Below are 17,792 nucleotides of genomic sequence, written 5' to 3' on the forward strand. Positions count from 1 at the left end.
GTAAATAGCTGAGCACCAGTATCACATGCCTTCACAATAAAAGATGTAGAGGTAAAGTTAATAAAAACATTATTATTATTGCAAAATTAAGAAACGGAAATAATATTTTTATTCATTTGGGGAACATGAAGGACATTGTTTAAATGAAAAGAAGAATTAGGGGAGTAAGGAAGAGAGATAGAGCCAGCGTTCGAGATTGGGAGACCCGAACCATCACCAATAACTATCTCGTCTGTGCCATCATAGGGGTAGTGGAGCGAGAGATTAGCCAGATCAGCAGTGACATGATGCGAGGCACCACTATCAAGGAGCCATGGGATGGGACAGGTTGCGGGTTAAGGGTTATGGGGTGGGCATGGGCAGAGGTGGGTTGAGTGGTTGGAGTACGGGTGTAGGGTGGAACACGGATATCCGGATAGAGGGCTTTGAATATGGGACAATAGGACAAGGTATGACCTTGAACATGGCACCATTGACACTTCCCTTTAAACGGATTTTTGGGGTTTTGGTTAGGGGCAGTGTCGATAGTAGGGGTAGCAAGGGTACGTTGGTTGTAGGAGTGAGAGGCAGCGGAAGTACGGGTATGGGTGGCATGGGCCATGGGCTGGAAAGTGGTGGTTTGGGAGGCTTCAGATTGCTGGATCAAAAGTTCCTTACTGATTAGTTTCTCGTGAAATTCAAAGAAACTAATCGGGGTATCGCGAGCATTGACGGCATCAATGACGGATTGATATGAAGAGGGCAACCCGTCTATGATGTGATCCGTAATGTCTTCCTGCGAAAGAACAGTACCGAGTAGGGCTAGGTCATCAACGGTTTCCTTAATCTTGTTCATATACTCAGTAATGGAGGAAGTGCCTTTGGTAATATGTTTAAGTTTGTGACGGAGTTGTTTAATATGGCCACGAGAGGGACGGGCATAGGATGATGCAAGAGCATCCCATGCTTCCTTGGTAGTGGTTAAACAGTTTAGAATAGGACTGATAAGGGAGGCGAGGGTACTTGCCATAGCACCGAATAAGACTCGGTCTTGCCTGAACCAAGTTTGGTACGCCGGATTGGGTATGGGTTGTTTATCCTTTTCTTCAAGGAGTTTGGGTGGAGGAGGCGTGCCGTCAATAAAGGATGATAGAGCATAACCCTGCAACAACGCTTCAAACTGAGTGCGCCATTGCCGGTAGTTGGATCCATCAAACTTGGTGACAGCATGGATACTGACGAGCACGATTGGTTTGGAGGGTTCGTCAGCATTGGGTATTGTGTGTGTCGGCATGAAGAAGTTTGTCGAGGAACACGTTTTTGAAGAAAATTAAATTTGGAGACGGAGATCGAACCTTTCTCCTGATACCATGTAAAGAATGTAAAGTTATATAAATTGAATTGTGAATTACAATGAGAGGAGTATAACATTATGTACTGATAACTGGATATCTAGTTGCCTAGAATTAGAGAGTTAGTTTCCTAGGATTAAGCTAGTAAATAGGAAAAGAATAAGGTACAATCTTTGACTAGAAGAAACTAATAACAAAAATATCTACGAGAATAATTAGCATAATTATTCTCTAACAAAATAGTCGTATACATTCAACACACTCTATAGTGTGTTTACGATTTACGCTAAATAGGGTACATAACCTGGAATGAATCAATTCTCGTATTGTGGCGTATAACCGTTTTCTCTAAAGGTTTGACGTTAATTGACAAACTTAGCTAATATTCTTACCTTTTTAATTTTTGAAGTGAAACAACTTTTAAGTTGTAAGTTGTAATTTGTGAATGTGGAATGTAGATTTTGCGGCAATTGAGGGCATTCCAAGTCGTGTATAAGTGTGTTTTCTTACCTTATAAAAAAAACAAAAAAAAAGTCCGTGTATAAGTGTATTGAGTTCAAATCTTTAAGGGTTGCTTGTCTTCTTCGGCCAATTTGGTTGTGGCTCAAGTACAAATATGTCAAGTTGTTATGATAAAATGATCATTTCCATTTTTCCTTTAAGAATCACATAATTTTGGTTTCGAGTTTATACTCATTCTCTTTTTATTTTCATGCATAAACTAAGAATTGTTGGATGACGTCCAGAATATAATTTGAATCCATAAAGAAATGGAGAGGGTGTTCAAATCATTTTCAGTCGTGTTATTAGTAGATAGCTTGTCGAATATGTCGATGTATTATGCCGTTGAGTTGAATTAATTTCTTTAAGTAGTAGGTCGATTTTATTTAGATACACTTTATAAGTAAACTAAATAAATTAATTGGTTATTATTTGAGTTTATACTTGAGTTGTATAACGTGTATAGTGGGCTTGGTATAGAATTGGATGAAAAGGTCGGTCTGTAGCAAATGTTTGCATTTGATAAAGTTGGGTGAAATTTTATTCTGATTCACAATTGGATTGTGTTTTGGACACCTATACTAGGTTGTACGGACACTCCTCTTAATCGGTGTTCCCGTGTCGAACACCCGTGGCGAACACGACACTCGTCGGATACACGTCAAAACGTATCGGACACCTGTAAAGCCGTGTCTAACTTTCATCTTTTATTTGGGCACGTGTCCGACGCATGTCCATGGTATTTTGAGCCGTGTCCATGGTATTTGGACACACTTTCAAACGGAAAGTTGAATTAAAGGTAAATGACGTGAATTGTTATATGGTTAAATTTGGTGGGCAAATGATGTTCTTTAGACAAGTAATGAGATGACAAGTAATGAGATGTCGAAATAGATTGATTATAAGTTGGTTTTTGGTTTTAGAAATGAGAATAAGTTATATTTAACGTCAAATTTTACCTTCATTTATTTAAATTTAATATCAAATACTTTTTCAAAAATAAAATCACACATATATAACTACAAAATATATATTTTATTAAATTTAAATAACGTGTCCCATGTCCTAAATTTCATGGGATGTCGTGTCACGTATCCGTGTCGTGTCCGTGTCCGTTTTGGTGCTACCTAGCAGCTAGATCAAGTCAAGTAGTCAATATTTTTTGTAATTGTTTTTTGTACTGTCAATGATTTTACGTAGTACTTGTTGTAACTAACATTTTGTTCATTCGTGCTGAGTAGTGACTTGTAACTTGTGAGTCCCTGAGAATATTTGTGTACATTTCATCAATCTTTTAATGTACTGTATAACTTAGTTCGAGTCCTCTACTCTGTCCCAAAAAAAGACTTTGCATTCTAGGAGCAACAGCTAATGTCTTACTTATTTTTACCATTCCTAGATCCAAACTACTTTCCATTTTACAATGGTCTACCTCAATTTTCAAGAAATCTGAAATCGATCCACATACACTCATAGCTTACCGTAATTCTGCGGTATGACGGTCTTTTTTATATTTTTTTTGGCAAAAAGTGATCATTTTAGCGTGAATAGTGACCCATTTGAAAAAAAATGGTTTTTTTAGTCATTAAAAGTGACCACTATTTATCCAATGATCACTATTTATCAAAAAGTGATCGCATTGCAAAACAACCATACAATAGAATTTGTGCATAGCTTAACCATGAAAATTTGTTAGTTTGTGCATGACTTCACCAAGATTCACATAAAAGAAAACTACTCACACAACAAAGTAGACTAGGAAAAAAAGGTGGTCAAAACTCTAACTAAAAATTTAATAAATTCACTGTTCAACGAGGACGACCGCGGACCGCCTTTCAATCCCACCGTGACTTCACTACACATTCCGCTATGGAAGTGCCAAATCTTACTATCATACTCTAATTCCATATCATTAAGGCAAGGAAGAACATAGCTAGTTATTTAGAATCATAAGACCAAAAATTTAAGAATCATATTTTGATTACAAAAATGTTAAATGAATCATGACACAAAAATTGAACATTTCAAAGTCATTCCATTAATAAAAAAATGATGGCATCACATGCAAAAATTCTGTATTCTGTATTACACTAACTCCGATTACTCTATTTTAATCAACTTCAATTCCTTACTCTTTTTTCTATGATAATTAATTAACAAACCCAAGTTTCTTGTACAAAATTCTAGTAAAACAAGGACAGAAATTAAATAATTTAATTTACCTAAAAAATGATAGAGCTTAGACAATACTAGATGATGACAAAGAAGTGGAATGATTATGAACAATCTTGTTTTGTCTTCCCATAAGCCAAAGTAAAGTTCTTCTTGTAGTTGAAGATGTTGATGTTGTTGGATATGCTATTGAATCAACACTATAACAACTTTGTGTTTCTTCATCTCCTCCTCCTAATTCACTTACATCATATTCCGAGTTAGTCCTCCTCGAAGATTCATTCCCTTTCTTATTCCTTTCCCATATCTTCGATATTGAAAACCCGTCTCTCCTCTTGCTCTTTTCAGTCCCGTTTCCATTCCCGGTTGCGTGGAGATTATCAATGTTTTTAAAGGCTTCAATACCATTGAATTCCCTCTGAGAATCACACCCATACTCGGACATTACTGCCCTATGCCCTGGTTTTAAGGGTAAAATAGGCTTTTTGCTCTTTTGTTTCTTCATTGGAGTATTATTTCTAATTGGTACTTGCAATGCATTTGTCTCATCTAAAATATATGCAAATGAACCCATTGAATAACATCTCCTTGAACCCAAATCATTATTCCCCCCACTAATATTATTATTATTATTACTATTACTATTACTATTACTATTCTCGCGGTTACTATTATTACTCGCGTTGTTATTATCATTCACACTACTCCCTTCACCAACATCCACATTCCTAAACTTACCCAACTTGACAGACATAATCTTCTCCTCATTCTTATTATTCTCACATGACTTTCTTGGAAACTCGACTCGACCTGACCCAAACTCACTCTCCCCCTGACGGGGATTCGAACCTGAGACTGAAACCGAAACCCTTTCTCTTTCAAACCCAATCTCCCTAGAATTTTCCACACTACCAGACTCAAGAACACAAACAATAGAATTAGAACACCCATGATTATTCCCACCACCATAATCAGACAATAAGCTTGATCTACAAAGAGGACAAGTTGAGTGAGAAAGAAGCCAAGTATCAATGCAATCCATATGAAAAGCATGACTACATTTTGGCAAAAGTCTAAGCTTATCATCAGGTTCAAACTCACATAAACAAACAGCACAATCAAAAGGGTCTTTTAAACCAATGATTGCTTTGTAATAAAATACAGGAAGTGTATCAATATATGATTGATCTACACCTGAATCATGTAAATGGAAAAGTTGTTGAAGTTGACCTTGAAGAACTGTTACATGATCTAGAAGTTCATCTGGGTCTCTTTGTGTTGGCCTTAATAATAATCTTACAAGTAAATGCAATAATCCTGAAATAAAGAAGATTATTGCTAAGATTACTATGATTAGTAGTATACTTGGACTAATCTTGTTGTCAAGATTGAAGCTTTGAGAATGAAAGTTTGATGGAGGAGGTGGTGAAGAGAGGGACATTATTAGTTGTAGTAGTAATGGGAAAATGAGAATGGAAATGAAATCAACCCAAAAGCATTTAACTAATACTATAAGGTTTAAAAAGTCTGCAAAATGCGAAATACAGGTCTAAACAAGTTTAGATGTACGCAGTTTTATCTTAACAGCTTCGTAACCTAGCACTACTTAGTGTCTTTAAAACAAGGTAACCAAAATGTTTTTTTTAGAGGGGGGACTAAAGATTTGGATTTACTTGACTTGTTTTTGTTACTAGAAATTAAAAAAGAAAAATGGAAGTCAAAGAGGGTAAATGGGAGAGATAGTTGATAGCCTAAGGAAGAGGGTAAGAAGATGGTGATGTAAGTGGGTGGCATTAAATGGAAGGCAGAGAAGGTAAGAATTCAAATTGAGTTATTGATGGAGTGATGAATCTACCATTGTAATGAAGAGGGGTCCAACTTATTAATACTGCAATCAAGTTTCTATTTAGGTTGGAGTTTTTTTTAATTAATTTCTTTCTGCAGTCATAAATTATTGATAGTGAGGAAGATTCAGAGAGAAATTTAATGAAAGTTTTATGACTTTTATGTGATTAATATTTACTAAATGCTATGGGGTTGGTACTTATAGTTGACTTATAAGTAGCATCAAATCTACGATTTCAAATTTTCATTGGGGGGTACTTCGTTTTGTATAAGATTGTTATACGTTATTTTCTAACAACACACATTATCAGCCGATGTAAACTATTTTAGCTGGTAAGGACATGAGAGATAATACTCATTACCTATGTTCAAACCTCGGTTATCATAATAAAAAAAACACATTAGCCAATAGCCACTGTATAATTATATATAAATGCATTTGATGTAAGGAAGGGGGATGGCATATTTTAAATATAAGGAAAATGTGAAGTGTGGTAAGCAACAAATTTTATATCCTTTGTTTGTAGTAGCAGACTAGCAGCCCATATTATCTGGAAATATGTAATGCATCTTAAATCCCATGGAAATGGGCTTTTCAGTAGCTTAATGACAAATGTATGTATCAAAGTCAACTCCTTTTTGTTTCAACTTCTTAGCTTGTGCGACATATTGCCCATATCTGGCTTTACACAAATTCTCATTATAGACGGACACTATCCGTCTATATATATAGACGGATGTCATTTTCCCTCACAAAATACCCATTTGCCATAAAGTGGGAAGCACATGGGGGTGCCCCACCTTGTCCTCCCTACCCATTTTATTAGAGGTCTTTACCCGTCTGTTCGCCCACCCGTCTATACCAAGACCTATTGCTGGCTTTATGAATTAAGATCTCAAACTCTCAGTTAAGTAACAACAGTCTACGATATGCTATTACCATCCTCCTTTCAAAAAATACCGTCTTTATGTTAGCTACTCTAGTAATGTTAGTTTCCTTAGTTGGTCATCTAATAGTTTCAAGGTCTATGATTTTCCTATATTTTCCCCTTAAGTGACTTTCTCTCTTTAATACAGTTTATTATTGTTAAAAAAAAAAAAGACGATCTATGATTTTGTTTAGCCGAGTATTCCACATTAGTTAGACTCTAAAATTGCTTGTGATCTGATTTACATTGTTTTCGTCTATTTGTTTTCATATATAAGCGTGTATGCTTTTACGAATACAAGACTCAACATATAGTCTCTTTGTTATGAATAATAAAGAGTTCTAGGAAGAATATATAGACCAGAAAGAGTCATCAGCTTTATTCATATGAAGGGGTATATATATATATAGTACAAGAGTACATTGTAATAAGGTAATAAAATATCTCCTAAATATATGGTAATATAAGGACATCCATATAATATCTAAAAATATTTCGTAACACTACCCCTTGGATGTCCATCATCGGAGAAAATGCCTCGTTAAAACCTGTACTAGAAAAAACCCTATGGGACAAAAATCTAGTAAAGGAAAAAGAGTACAACAATCTCCTTAATACGCACTAGGTGTTGCCTCGTTAAAAACCTCGCCTGGAAAACCCGGTGGGACAAAACCATGACCAAGGGAAAAAGAGTGCAACGCGTATTTACTCCCCCTCATTAAAACATCGCTTGGCATCCTTGAGACGACGTAACCCAAGTTGATTGATTAACTTCTCAAATGTCTTGCTCGGAAGTGCCTTGGTAAAAATATCCGCGAGATTTTCACTAGAGCGGATTTGTTGAACACTAATGACACCATCTTTTTGAAGATCATGAGTAAAAAAGAATTTCGGCAAAATGTGCTTCGTTCTATCACCATTGATGAATCCTGCCTTGAGTTGGGCGATGCACGCAGTATTATCTTCATGTAAAATCGTTGGTGACTTATTTCTTGGAGATAGATAGCATGATCCTTCAATATGATGAATAACTGATCTCAACCATACACATTCTCGACTAGCTTCATGAATTGCTAACAACTCAACATCATTTGAAGAAGTGGCAGCTATAGTTTGCTTCACAGAGCGCCATGAGATGAGATTATTACCACATGTAAACACATAGCCAGTTTGCGAGCGACCATTATGTGGGTTAGAAATATAACTTGCATCTGCAAAACCAACTAACTCTGTTTGCATTTATTAGAATAAAATAAACCTATATCAGAAGTACCTCGAAGATATCGGAGTAAATGTTTGACTCCATTCCAATGCCTTTGAGTTGGAAAATAGTTATATCTTGCTAAGAGATTTACTGAAAATGATATGTCGGGTCGCGTATGACTAGCAAGATACATCAAAGCTCCAATAGCACTCATGTAATACCCTTCCTTTTAGGGACCCGTTGACCGTCGTTGACTAACCTTAGACACCTATCTAGACCTTCGGGAACCATACGAGTCAACCCTGAGATGTAGTAACCCTTTGTGTTCAAGCGGAGGCTACTCGATCGAGTAGCTCAGTCACTCGATCGAGTAGAGGTCACTCGATCGAGTAAGTTACATACTCGATCGAGTTACGGGAGTTCAGCGGGGAAATATAAATCGTGATATCGTGAAACCAAATCATTTCATTTCCTTTTCTCCTAAACCTAGATGTCGTCACCTCCCTATCCCTTTACCTATATTCATCCTTTTGGAGCTTTTGAGAGTGGAGACACCATGGGGATGGGAAGCATGAGTCGGGTAGCGGTCTTGTCACCGGAATGCTATGTATAGGTATGTTGTTATCATCATCATCGTCTTCCTTGGTTTCGTTTGTGGTTGTGACAGTAGTAGATGGTCATACTATTTGTTATAAGTGGTTATGGTGGTTGCTTGTCGTCTTATGGTCGTGTGCGGTATCGCTGCGGTTTGCTAGAGGTAGGTTCTCCTACTCAGTACTATTGGTTGTATAGTATGTTGTTTATAGAATCTGGTTGTATTTGGTGTATGATTGGTAGTGTGGGTTGATTATAGTTGGTTGTTGTTTGCTTGTCTCTGGTTCGCGAGGCGCGTCCTCGGCTGAGTGGAGTCACTTGCGGGAGTGGCTTCACGCCCTTAATTCGCCTTATGTGGAACCTGCCATAGGAGGGGATGTGCACATTAAAGAACATGGGTTTTCGCTCGGGATTGATAAGCAGAGATTTGGTGGGTACGTGTTACACCCCCATACTCCAAGTGCCTTACCAGGACCACTCAGGTATAAAGATGTCACCATCTCGGTTTCCCGAGGCAATGATAATCATAAGACAATAACGAAACAACATTTAAATAGTATAAGTTTAGTGAATAAATACAATCCAAAACTAAATACCCAAAATACGGGTTACAAGCTCCCAAAACAACTGTCTAAACAACTAAATGAAATGTCTGATAAACTACGCAAGCTACAGCGGAAGACTCTATCGTCTGAAGGTGACACATCCCAGCTATCCCATGTATCTCGACTCATACCTGCTCAACAACTGCTCACCATCCCCGAATGGATCACCACAGTTTTTAAAACAATAAATGGGGTCATTACTAATCACACAATTTTCATAACTCAACAATACAACAAACAACACATCTCAATCGTCACAGATATACTCCGAACTCCATCATCAACTCCACAATACTGACTACACACTAAAGTGTGTAGTCCTGCTAGAGTACCCATCGCAACAGGTTACTCCTCGCCGCCAATGGGGGACCGCAGCCGTTCCCACCTAAGCCTCGCTCATCTCCGTCGAGCGATAAACCCAAATCCATTAATGTGCACATCCATTCTGTGGCGGGTTCCACAGAAGGCGAATAATGGGCGTGAAGCCACTCCCGCAAGTGACTCCACTCAGCCAGGGACGCACCCCGAAAAACACAGACAGATACAATCAACCACAACTACTATCAACAATCAAAACCAACAGCCGTCACAATACTCGTATGATAATATTCAACAATCAAAAAGCACATCCAACACATCATGTGACTAATACTGAGTAGGGAAACCCTACCTGGAATGCAATACAATCAGATGGTCTCAACAGCTGTTATCAAAAGGCCTCCTCTACGAATCCTCCTCCTAACATATGATCATACAATTACTAACAACCATAAAAGACAACAAAACCCCCAAACCCCTAAATTATGGTTTAAACAACCTTAACGAAATACCATAAAAACAGTATGTAGATCTTACCCTCGACGCAAGGAACACAAGAGTGTAAAGAACGATGAATTCCGACCTCCCAATCTCCGGGATTTGTCAATAATGCGAAGGATGCGAAGTACGTAGGTTGCAATCTCTTTTCAAAGTAATTAAGTTTGTAAAAGCGTTTTATGGAAGTGACGAAAAGGTTTAAATACTAAATCGCATTATTAACAAAACCCGACAAAACACTACCCGTAAACCGGGCTACTCGATCGAGTAACTGACATACTCGATCGAGTGCCGTCTACTCGATTGAGTACCAAGGCTACTCGATCGAGTACCCTACAGGTCAGAAACTATTTTAAAATGCAAAACACCCTTACTCGAAAGAGTAAGGCCCACTCGATAGAGTACCTAGGGACTCATAAAACCGTAGTATTACAATCTTCCCTCCTTAAAAAGAACTTCGTCCCCGAAGTTCAAACCACAACAAAACAAGACATACTACTACACTCCCGACACAACAACCAAAATAAAACTCAACATAAAAGCATGCTACTAACCAAACTCAACCCGACTCAACCACAACAAAACATACCGACACAACACAAAAAGCGTGTAAAACTCTTAAAAACTCTTTGCGATCATCTCCTACCCCCCCCCCCCCCCCTAAAAGAAACAAGGTTACGTCCCCGTAATCATACATACCTGATCAAAAAGAAAAGGGTAACGCTCTCTCATGGCCTCCTCTGCCTCCCATGTAGCTTCCTCAACCTCGTGGTTAGACCAAAGGATCTTAAGCAAAATTGTCTCACCACTCCTAGTCTTCCTAACCTTCCGGTCAAGAATATGCTTAGGCACCTCAAGATAAGACAAGGACTCATCTAGCTCTATGCTCTCTGCCTCTAACACATGTGACGGATCACTCACATACTTGCGCAACTGAGATACATGAAACGCATTATGCACTCTCTCTAACGCAGCTGGTAAAGCCAAACGATAAGCAACCTCTCCAACCCGGTCTAAGATCTCATAAGGTCCGATGAACTTATGACTCAACTTGCCTTTCTTCCCAAATCTCATAACCCCACGCATAGGAGACACTTTCAGAAGAACCTTGTCCCCAACCTGAAACTCTATATCCCAGCGATGTAGATCTGCAGAACTCTTTTGCCTGTCCTGAGCCGCTCTCATCCTTTTCCCTAATCATCTTAATCTGCTCAACCATCTCATGTACCATCTCTGGTTCTAGAACCACTGCCTTAGCACTGTCGTCCCAACAAATCGGACTCCTACATCTCCTCCCATATAAGGCCTCAAACGGTGCCATGCCAATACTGGTGTGATAGCTGTTGTTGTAAGAAAACTCAATCAAATCTAATCTCTGTTCCCAGATACCACCAAAGTCCATCACACAAGCTCGTAACATATCCTCAAGAGTCTTGATTGTTCTCTCAGTCTGACCATCTGTCGCAGGATGAAATGTTGTACTCATCTTCAAAGTCGTTCCCAAAGATTCCTGCAACTCTTTCCAAAACTTTGAGATAAACCTCGCGTCTCTGTCAGATACTATCTCCTTAGGGACCCCATGTAACTTTAGCACATTCTTCCGATAAGCCATAGCTAATTGTGCCTTAGTCCATGTATCTTTCATCGGAACAAAATGAGCTGACTTGGTCAGTCGATCCACTATTACCCATATCATGTTGTTACCCTGTTGACTTTTTGGCAAACCCACGATAAAATCCATGGAAATGGATTCCCACTTCCACTCAGGTACCTCTAAAGACTGAATCTTACCTTGTGGTCGTCGCTGTTCTCCTTTAACTCTCTGGCATGTCAAACAACGGGCCACAAACTCAGCTGTCTCTTTCTTCATCCCATACCACCAGAACGTGTTCTTTAAATCCTTATATAGCTTGTCACCACCTGGATGTACTGAGTATGGTGTACACTGTGCCTCTGTCATGATTGTCTTTTTCAGCTCCTCATCATTAGGGATACACCACCTCCCATCAAACCTCAAACTACCATCTGAATGAATAGAGAATCTGGACACTGTCCCTTTCTCTACTCCAGCTCTCCACTCTACCATCTTAGGATCCAACACCTGTTTACCTCGAATATCATCATAAAGATCAGGCTGTACTGTCAAATCTCCCATGGCATCCCCTCTCTGCATCATATGTATCCCAAACTTCCCCACCTCATCTCTCAACCTCATCAAAAATAAAGTTGTACACAAAGAATGTACACTCTTCCTGCTCAAAGCATCTGCAACAACATTGGCTTTCCCTTCATGGTAGATAATATCCATGTCATAATCTCCAATCAGCTCCATCCACCTCCTCTGTCTCATGTTCAACTCCTTTTGAGTGAAAATGTACTTGAGACTCTTGTGATCAGAAAATACCTTAAAGGTCGCCTCATAAAGGTAATGTCTCCAAATCTTGAGAGCAAACACTACTGCACCCAACTCTAGATCGTGTGTAGGATAATTCTCCTCATAAGGCTTCAATTACCTAGAAGCATAGGCAATCACTTTACCGTTCTGCATCAACACACATCCCAACCCATTCTTTGAGGCATCTGTATAAACCTCAAAGTTCTCACTCCTTTCAGGTAATGCTAAGATAGGAGCTGTGGTCAAACGCTCCTTTAATGTTTGGAACGCCGTTTCACAACTCTCATCCCAACGAAACCTGTTCTCTTTCCTCATCAAAGCTGTCATAGGTCTAGCAATCTTGAAGAAATCCTTCACGAACCGTCTGTAATATCCAGCTAAAGCCAAGAAACTCCTGATCTCAGCCACATTCTTTGGTGCTTCCCACTTGGTCACTACCTCAATCTTTGCCGGATCCACAGCTACCCCATCCTTAGAGATCACATGCCCCAGAAAAACAACTCTCTCTAACCCGAACTCACACTTGGACAACTTAGCATATAACTCATGCTCCCTCAAGGTCTGCAACACAATTCTCAGATGCTCCTCATGCTCCTCCTTAGTCTTGGAATAGACTAAGATATCATCAATGAACACCACCACAAACTTGTCCAAAAATGATTGAAGATTCTGTTCATCAAATCCATAAACACAGCCGGTGCAGGCATCACCATATACTCATAATGGCCATACCTCGACGTGAAAGCTGTCTTTGGTATATCCACCTCTTTAATCTTCACCTGATGGTACCTCGACCTCAAATCAATTTTGGAAAAGACTGATGCACCACTCAACTGATCAAACAGGTCATCTATCCTTGGCAAAGGATACTTGTTCTTCACCGTCACTCGGTTCAGCTCCCTGTAATCTTTACACAACCTCAAGCTTCCATCTTTCTTCTTCACAAAAAGAACTGGTGCTCCCCACGATGATACACTAGGTCTAATGTATCCCTTCTCTATCAGATCATCTAACTGCTTCCTGAGCTCCTCCAACTCTTTAGGACCCATCCGGTACAGTGCCTTAGAGATTGGCCCCGTCCCCGGTTTCAACTCAACCGTGAAATCTATCTCCCTCTTCGGCGGCATCCCCGGAATCTCCTCTGGAAAAACATCTACAAACTCATCCACCACTGGTATCTGATCAACTGCCGGACTCTCTATCCGGTCATCTCTCACATGGCACAAGATCAAAGGACATCCCTTCCTCAGATAGGACTTCAAGGTCACAGCTGCAATCAACTTAACTTTGGGTTTGACCACAAACCCACGATAAGACACACTAACGCCCTTAGGACCTCTCAAAGACACTTTCTTTTGATGATAGTCTATCTTAGCTTTGTACTTTCCCAACCAATCCATCCCGACTATCATCTCAAAACCGTTTAAAGGAAACTCTAGCGAGTCCACTGGTAGATCAACCTGCCCAACTATCATAGATACATCTCTATACAACCTCCCACATGATACAGACTCAGCCGAAGGTATAAAAACTTTCTCACTTACAGACTTATATACCCTCAGACCCAACCGTTTAACATGACTCGAAGATACAAACGACTGAGACGCCCCCGAATCAAACAAAACAAAGGTATGAATACCGTTAACAAGAAAAGTACCAGTGATAACATGTGCGTCGTCCTCAGCTGCTTTCTTGTCCATCATATACAGCTTTCCACTGGTCTTCTGTCCACCTCCCTGGACAGTACTGGCTGAAGTGGTCGGTTTAGCACCCGACCCCTGATTGTTGTTGTTGTTGTTGTTCGTAGCTGGTTTCTGATAAGAATTACCGCCATTGCGGTTACCTCCACCCTGGTTGCTCTGACCTCCCCGGTTAGACCATGATCCAGCCGGTCTGTTACTCGCATAACTCTGTGCCGGCCCCTGAGAATAGCTCCCCTGAGCCGATCTCTGAAAAGCTCTCGGTACACTCGTGCACTCATGTCTCTTGTGGCCTACACCGCCACAGCCAAAGCAGGTCATCCCCCAACTACCACTACCGCTCCCACGGCCACGCCCAAAAGAAGCCCCAAAGATCAACCCCGAGCCGAAGAAAACGCTCTAGCCAGATTGTGGTTGCCTTTCTTGTAGTTAGATTGGCCACCACCCTCACTCTCACCTTTCTTTTCTCACTTCCTCTCTCCCGGCCATCTCCACCAACCTCTCGGCTCTCTCCCGGCCCTCTCATAATCTTCCTTAACATCATTAAGGACTCCCACGGTAACTTGTCCATAATCCCGGGGTCAACCCCTCTCAAATCTCGAGCTAGGTTCTCCTCACTCAAACCCATGTCCTCGGATATCTAGACTTCTCATTAAACCGCTTGTAGTACTCAGCAACCGACATATCAGATGTCATCCTAAACCCATCAAACTCCTCCCTCAGCTTAGTCCCCACATGCTCAGGTACAAACTCTCTCCTCATAGCCCTCCGGAACTCTTCCCAAGGTATAGCAGGCAGACCCTGTTTCGCATACATCTCTCTAGCACTCGCTTTCACCTTGTCCCGACACTCACCAGCCGATTCCCTCAAGTAGAATGCAGCTTGTTCTACTTTCTTCTCATCAGGACAATGTAACAGATCCAGAATGTTCTCTATCTCACGATGCCAATTGTCAAGAAGAATTGGCTCCCCGGTCCCCTTATACTCTTTTGGGTTAAACCTCGCTATATAAAGACTGATCTTAGAGTGATCAACCTCCTTATCCTTCCCCACTCTCTTTAGGGCCTCCGTAAGAGCATCTTGATGCTCCAACATCTTAACTATATCGTCGATGTTCATGCTCTCAGCTCTCGCATACAAAGCGGTTTTCTTTGGCGGCATCTTGAAACTATATAAGAAAAGGTAGATATAAACATACATACCATAACCCAAAATACGAAAACAACCTGCCCAGAACCCACTCGATCGAGTGCCTAAACCTACTCGATCGAGTAGAGGCTACTCGATCGAGTGCCCCACGTACTCGATCGAGTGCCCCGACTCCAGACCCAAAACAGACCTTCTGATCTCTGACATACTCGACCGAGCAGCCTAGTCACTCGATCGAGTGACCCCCTACTCGATCGAGTGCCCTATGTACTCGATCGAGTACCCAAAAACACGATTCTGATCATAAAAACGTCAAATACCCACTCGATTGAGTCAGACCCCCTCGATCGAGTACCTCACCCACTCGATCGAGTCATGCAGACTCGTGAATACTACCCGCATGTTATCTCACATAACCCAATATACTATGCAGCTTCTTGATCTCAACATTATAACAACAACTACGCATGCAAATCTACGCAATTCCTCATACAATCAACAAAATAATCTACTTCATGTTATTAAATGCCACATAATAAACAATCATCATGCTTCTTTATGCAAACCAACATATATACACACCCCACCAACTTTTCAATCACGATTTCAATCCTCTACTCCCAACATCCAAACTAACAGTTCACATACTCCAACAATTCACCACATGTATCGTTACGTTCACATACAAACTAACGGACACCACATACGACCTTGACATATACCCCCCATGTGACCGGTTCAAAATTGTAGGGCGAGTTCGCGACTTTAGGACGTCTCCCAAGCATTTGCATTAGCTCCTACAACCTTTACCCCGGGTTCATTTTAATTGAATCCATATGTTCATTATATTCATTAGTTACAGGTTTCAGGATCGTCGCTCTGATACAATTTGTGACACCCCCATACTCCAAGTGCCTTACCAGGACCACTCAGGTATAAAGATGTCACCATCTCGGTTTCCCGAGGCAATGATAATCATAAGACAATAACGAAACAACATTTAAATAGTATAAGTCTAGTGAATAAATACAATCCAAAACTAAATACCCAAAATACGGGTTACAAGCTCCCAAAACAACTTTTAAACAACTAAATGAAATGTCTGATAAACTACTCAAGCTACAGCGGAAGACTCTATCGTCTGAAGATGACACATCCCAGCTATCCCATGTATCTCGACTCATACCTGCTCAACAACTGCTCACCATCCCCGAATGGATCACCACAGTTTTTAAAATAATAAACGGGGTCAGTACTAATCACACAATTTACATAACTCAACAATACAACAAACAACACAGCTCAATCGTCACAGATATACTCCGAACTCCATCATCAACTCCACAATACTGACTACACACTAAAGTGTGTAGCCCTGCCAGAGTACCCATCGCAACAGGTTACTCCTCGCCAGTGGGGGACCGCAACCGTTCCCACCTAAGTCCCGCTCATCTCCATCGAGCGTTAAACCCAAATCCATTAATGTGCACATCCCTTCTATGGCGGGTTCCACAGAAGGCGAATAATGGGCGTGAAGCCACTCCCGCAAGTGACTCCACTCAGCCAGGGACGCACCCCGAAGAACACAGACAGATATAATCAACCACAACTACTATCAACAATCAAAACCAACAACCGTCACAATACTCGTATGATAATATTCAACAATCACAAAACACATCCAACACATCATGTGACTAATACTGAGTAGGGAAACCCTACATGGAATACAATACAGTCAGACGGTCTCAACAGCTGTTATCAAAAGGCCTCCTCTACGAATCCTCCTCCTAACATATGATCATACAATTACTAACAACCATAAAAGACAACAAAACCCCCAAACCCCTAAATTAGGATTTAAACAACCTTAACGAAATACCATAAAAACAGTATGTAGATCTTACCCTCGACGCAAGGAACACAAGAGTGTAAAGAACGATGAATTCCGACCTCCCAAGCTCCGGGATTTGTCAATAATGCGACGGATGCGAAGTACTTAGGTTGCAATCTCTTTTCAAAGTAATTAAGTTTGTAAAAGCGTTTTATGAAAGTGACGGAAAGGTTTAAATACTAAATCGCATTATTAACAAAACCCGACAAAACACTACCCGTAAACCGGGCTACTCGATCGAGTATGTCAGTTACTCGATCGAGTGCCGCCTACTCGATCGAGTACCAAGGCTACTCGATCGAGTACCCTACAGGTCAGAAACTATTTTAAAATGCAAAACACCCTTACTCGACAGAGTAAGGCCCACTCGATAGAGTACACAGGGACTCATAAAACCGTAGTATTACAGTACGGCTGCGGTCCCCCGCTGGCGGCGTGGATTTTACTGGTTGCGATTGGTAATCTGGAAGGACTGGACCTTCGGGCAGTCAGAGGAGTGTGGATGATTGGAGAAGGTGATGTGTGTATGTTTGTTGTGTCTGATTTTGTGTGTTTCTTCAGTTACTGACCTTGTGTGGTGTTGTTGTGTTTTCTTCTTGTGTTGTGTCTGCCGTGATCCACTATGGTGAGCAGTCGGTCTTAGCAGGTTGATATCTG

The 17,792-nt window shown here is 40.5% G+C and overlaps 1 protein-coding gene across 1 annotated transcript; it reads right to left on the reverse strand.

Annotated features, from left to right (window-relative positions):
• Positions 1–3,847: 3,847 nt before the first annotated feature.
• Positions 3,848–5,855, reverse strand: LOC141592451 (RING-H2 finger protein ATL13-like). Its single transcript, XM_074413130.1, has one exon. The coding sequence runs from the start codon at positions 5,443–5,445 to the stop codon at positions 4,072–4,074; it is 1,374 nt and encodes a 457-aa protein (XP_074269231.1). The 5' UTR covers positions 5,446–5,855; the 3' UTR covers positions 3,848–4,071.
• Positions 5,856–17,792: the final 11,937 nt, after the last annotated feature.

Source organism: Silene latifolia, chromosome 7 (genome assembly GCF_048544455.1).
Source record: "Silene latifolia isolate original U9 population chromosome 7, ASM4854445v1, whole genome shotgun sequence".
Classification (NCBI taxonomy): Eukaryota; Viridiplantae; Streptophyta; class Magnoliopsida; order Caryophyllales; family Caryophyllaceae; genus Silene; species Silene latifolia.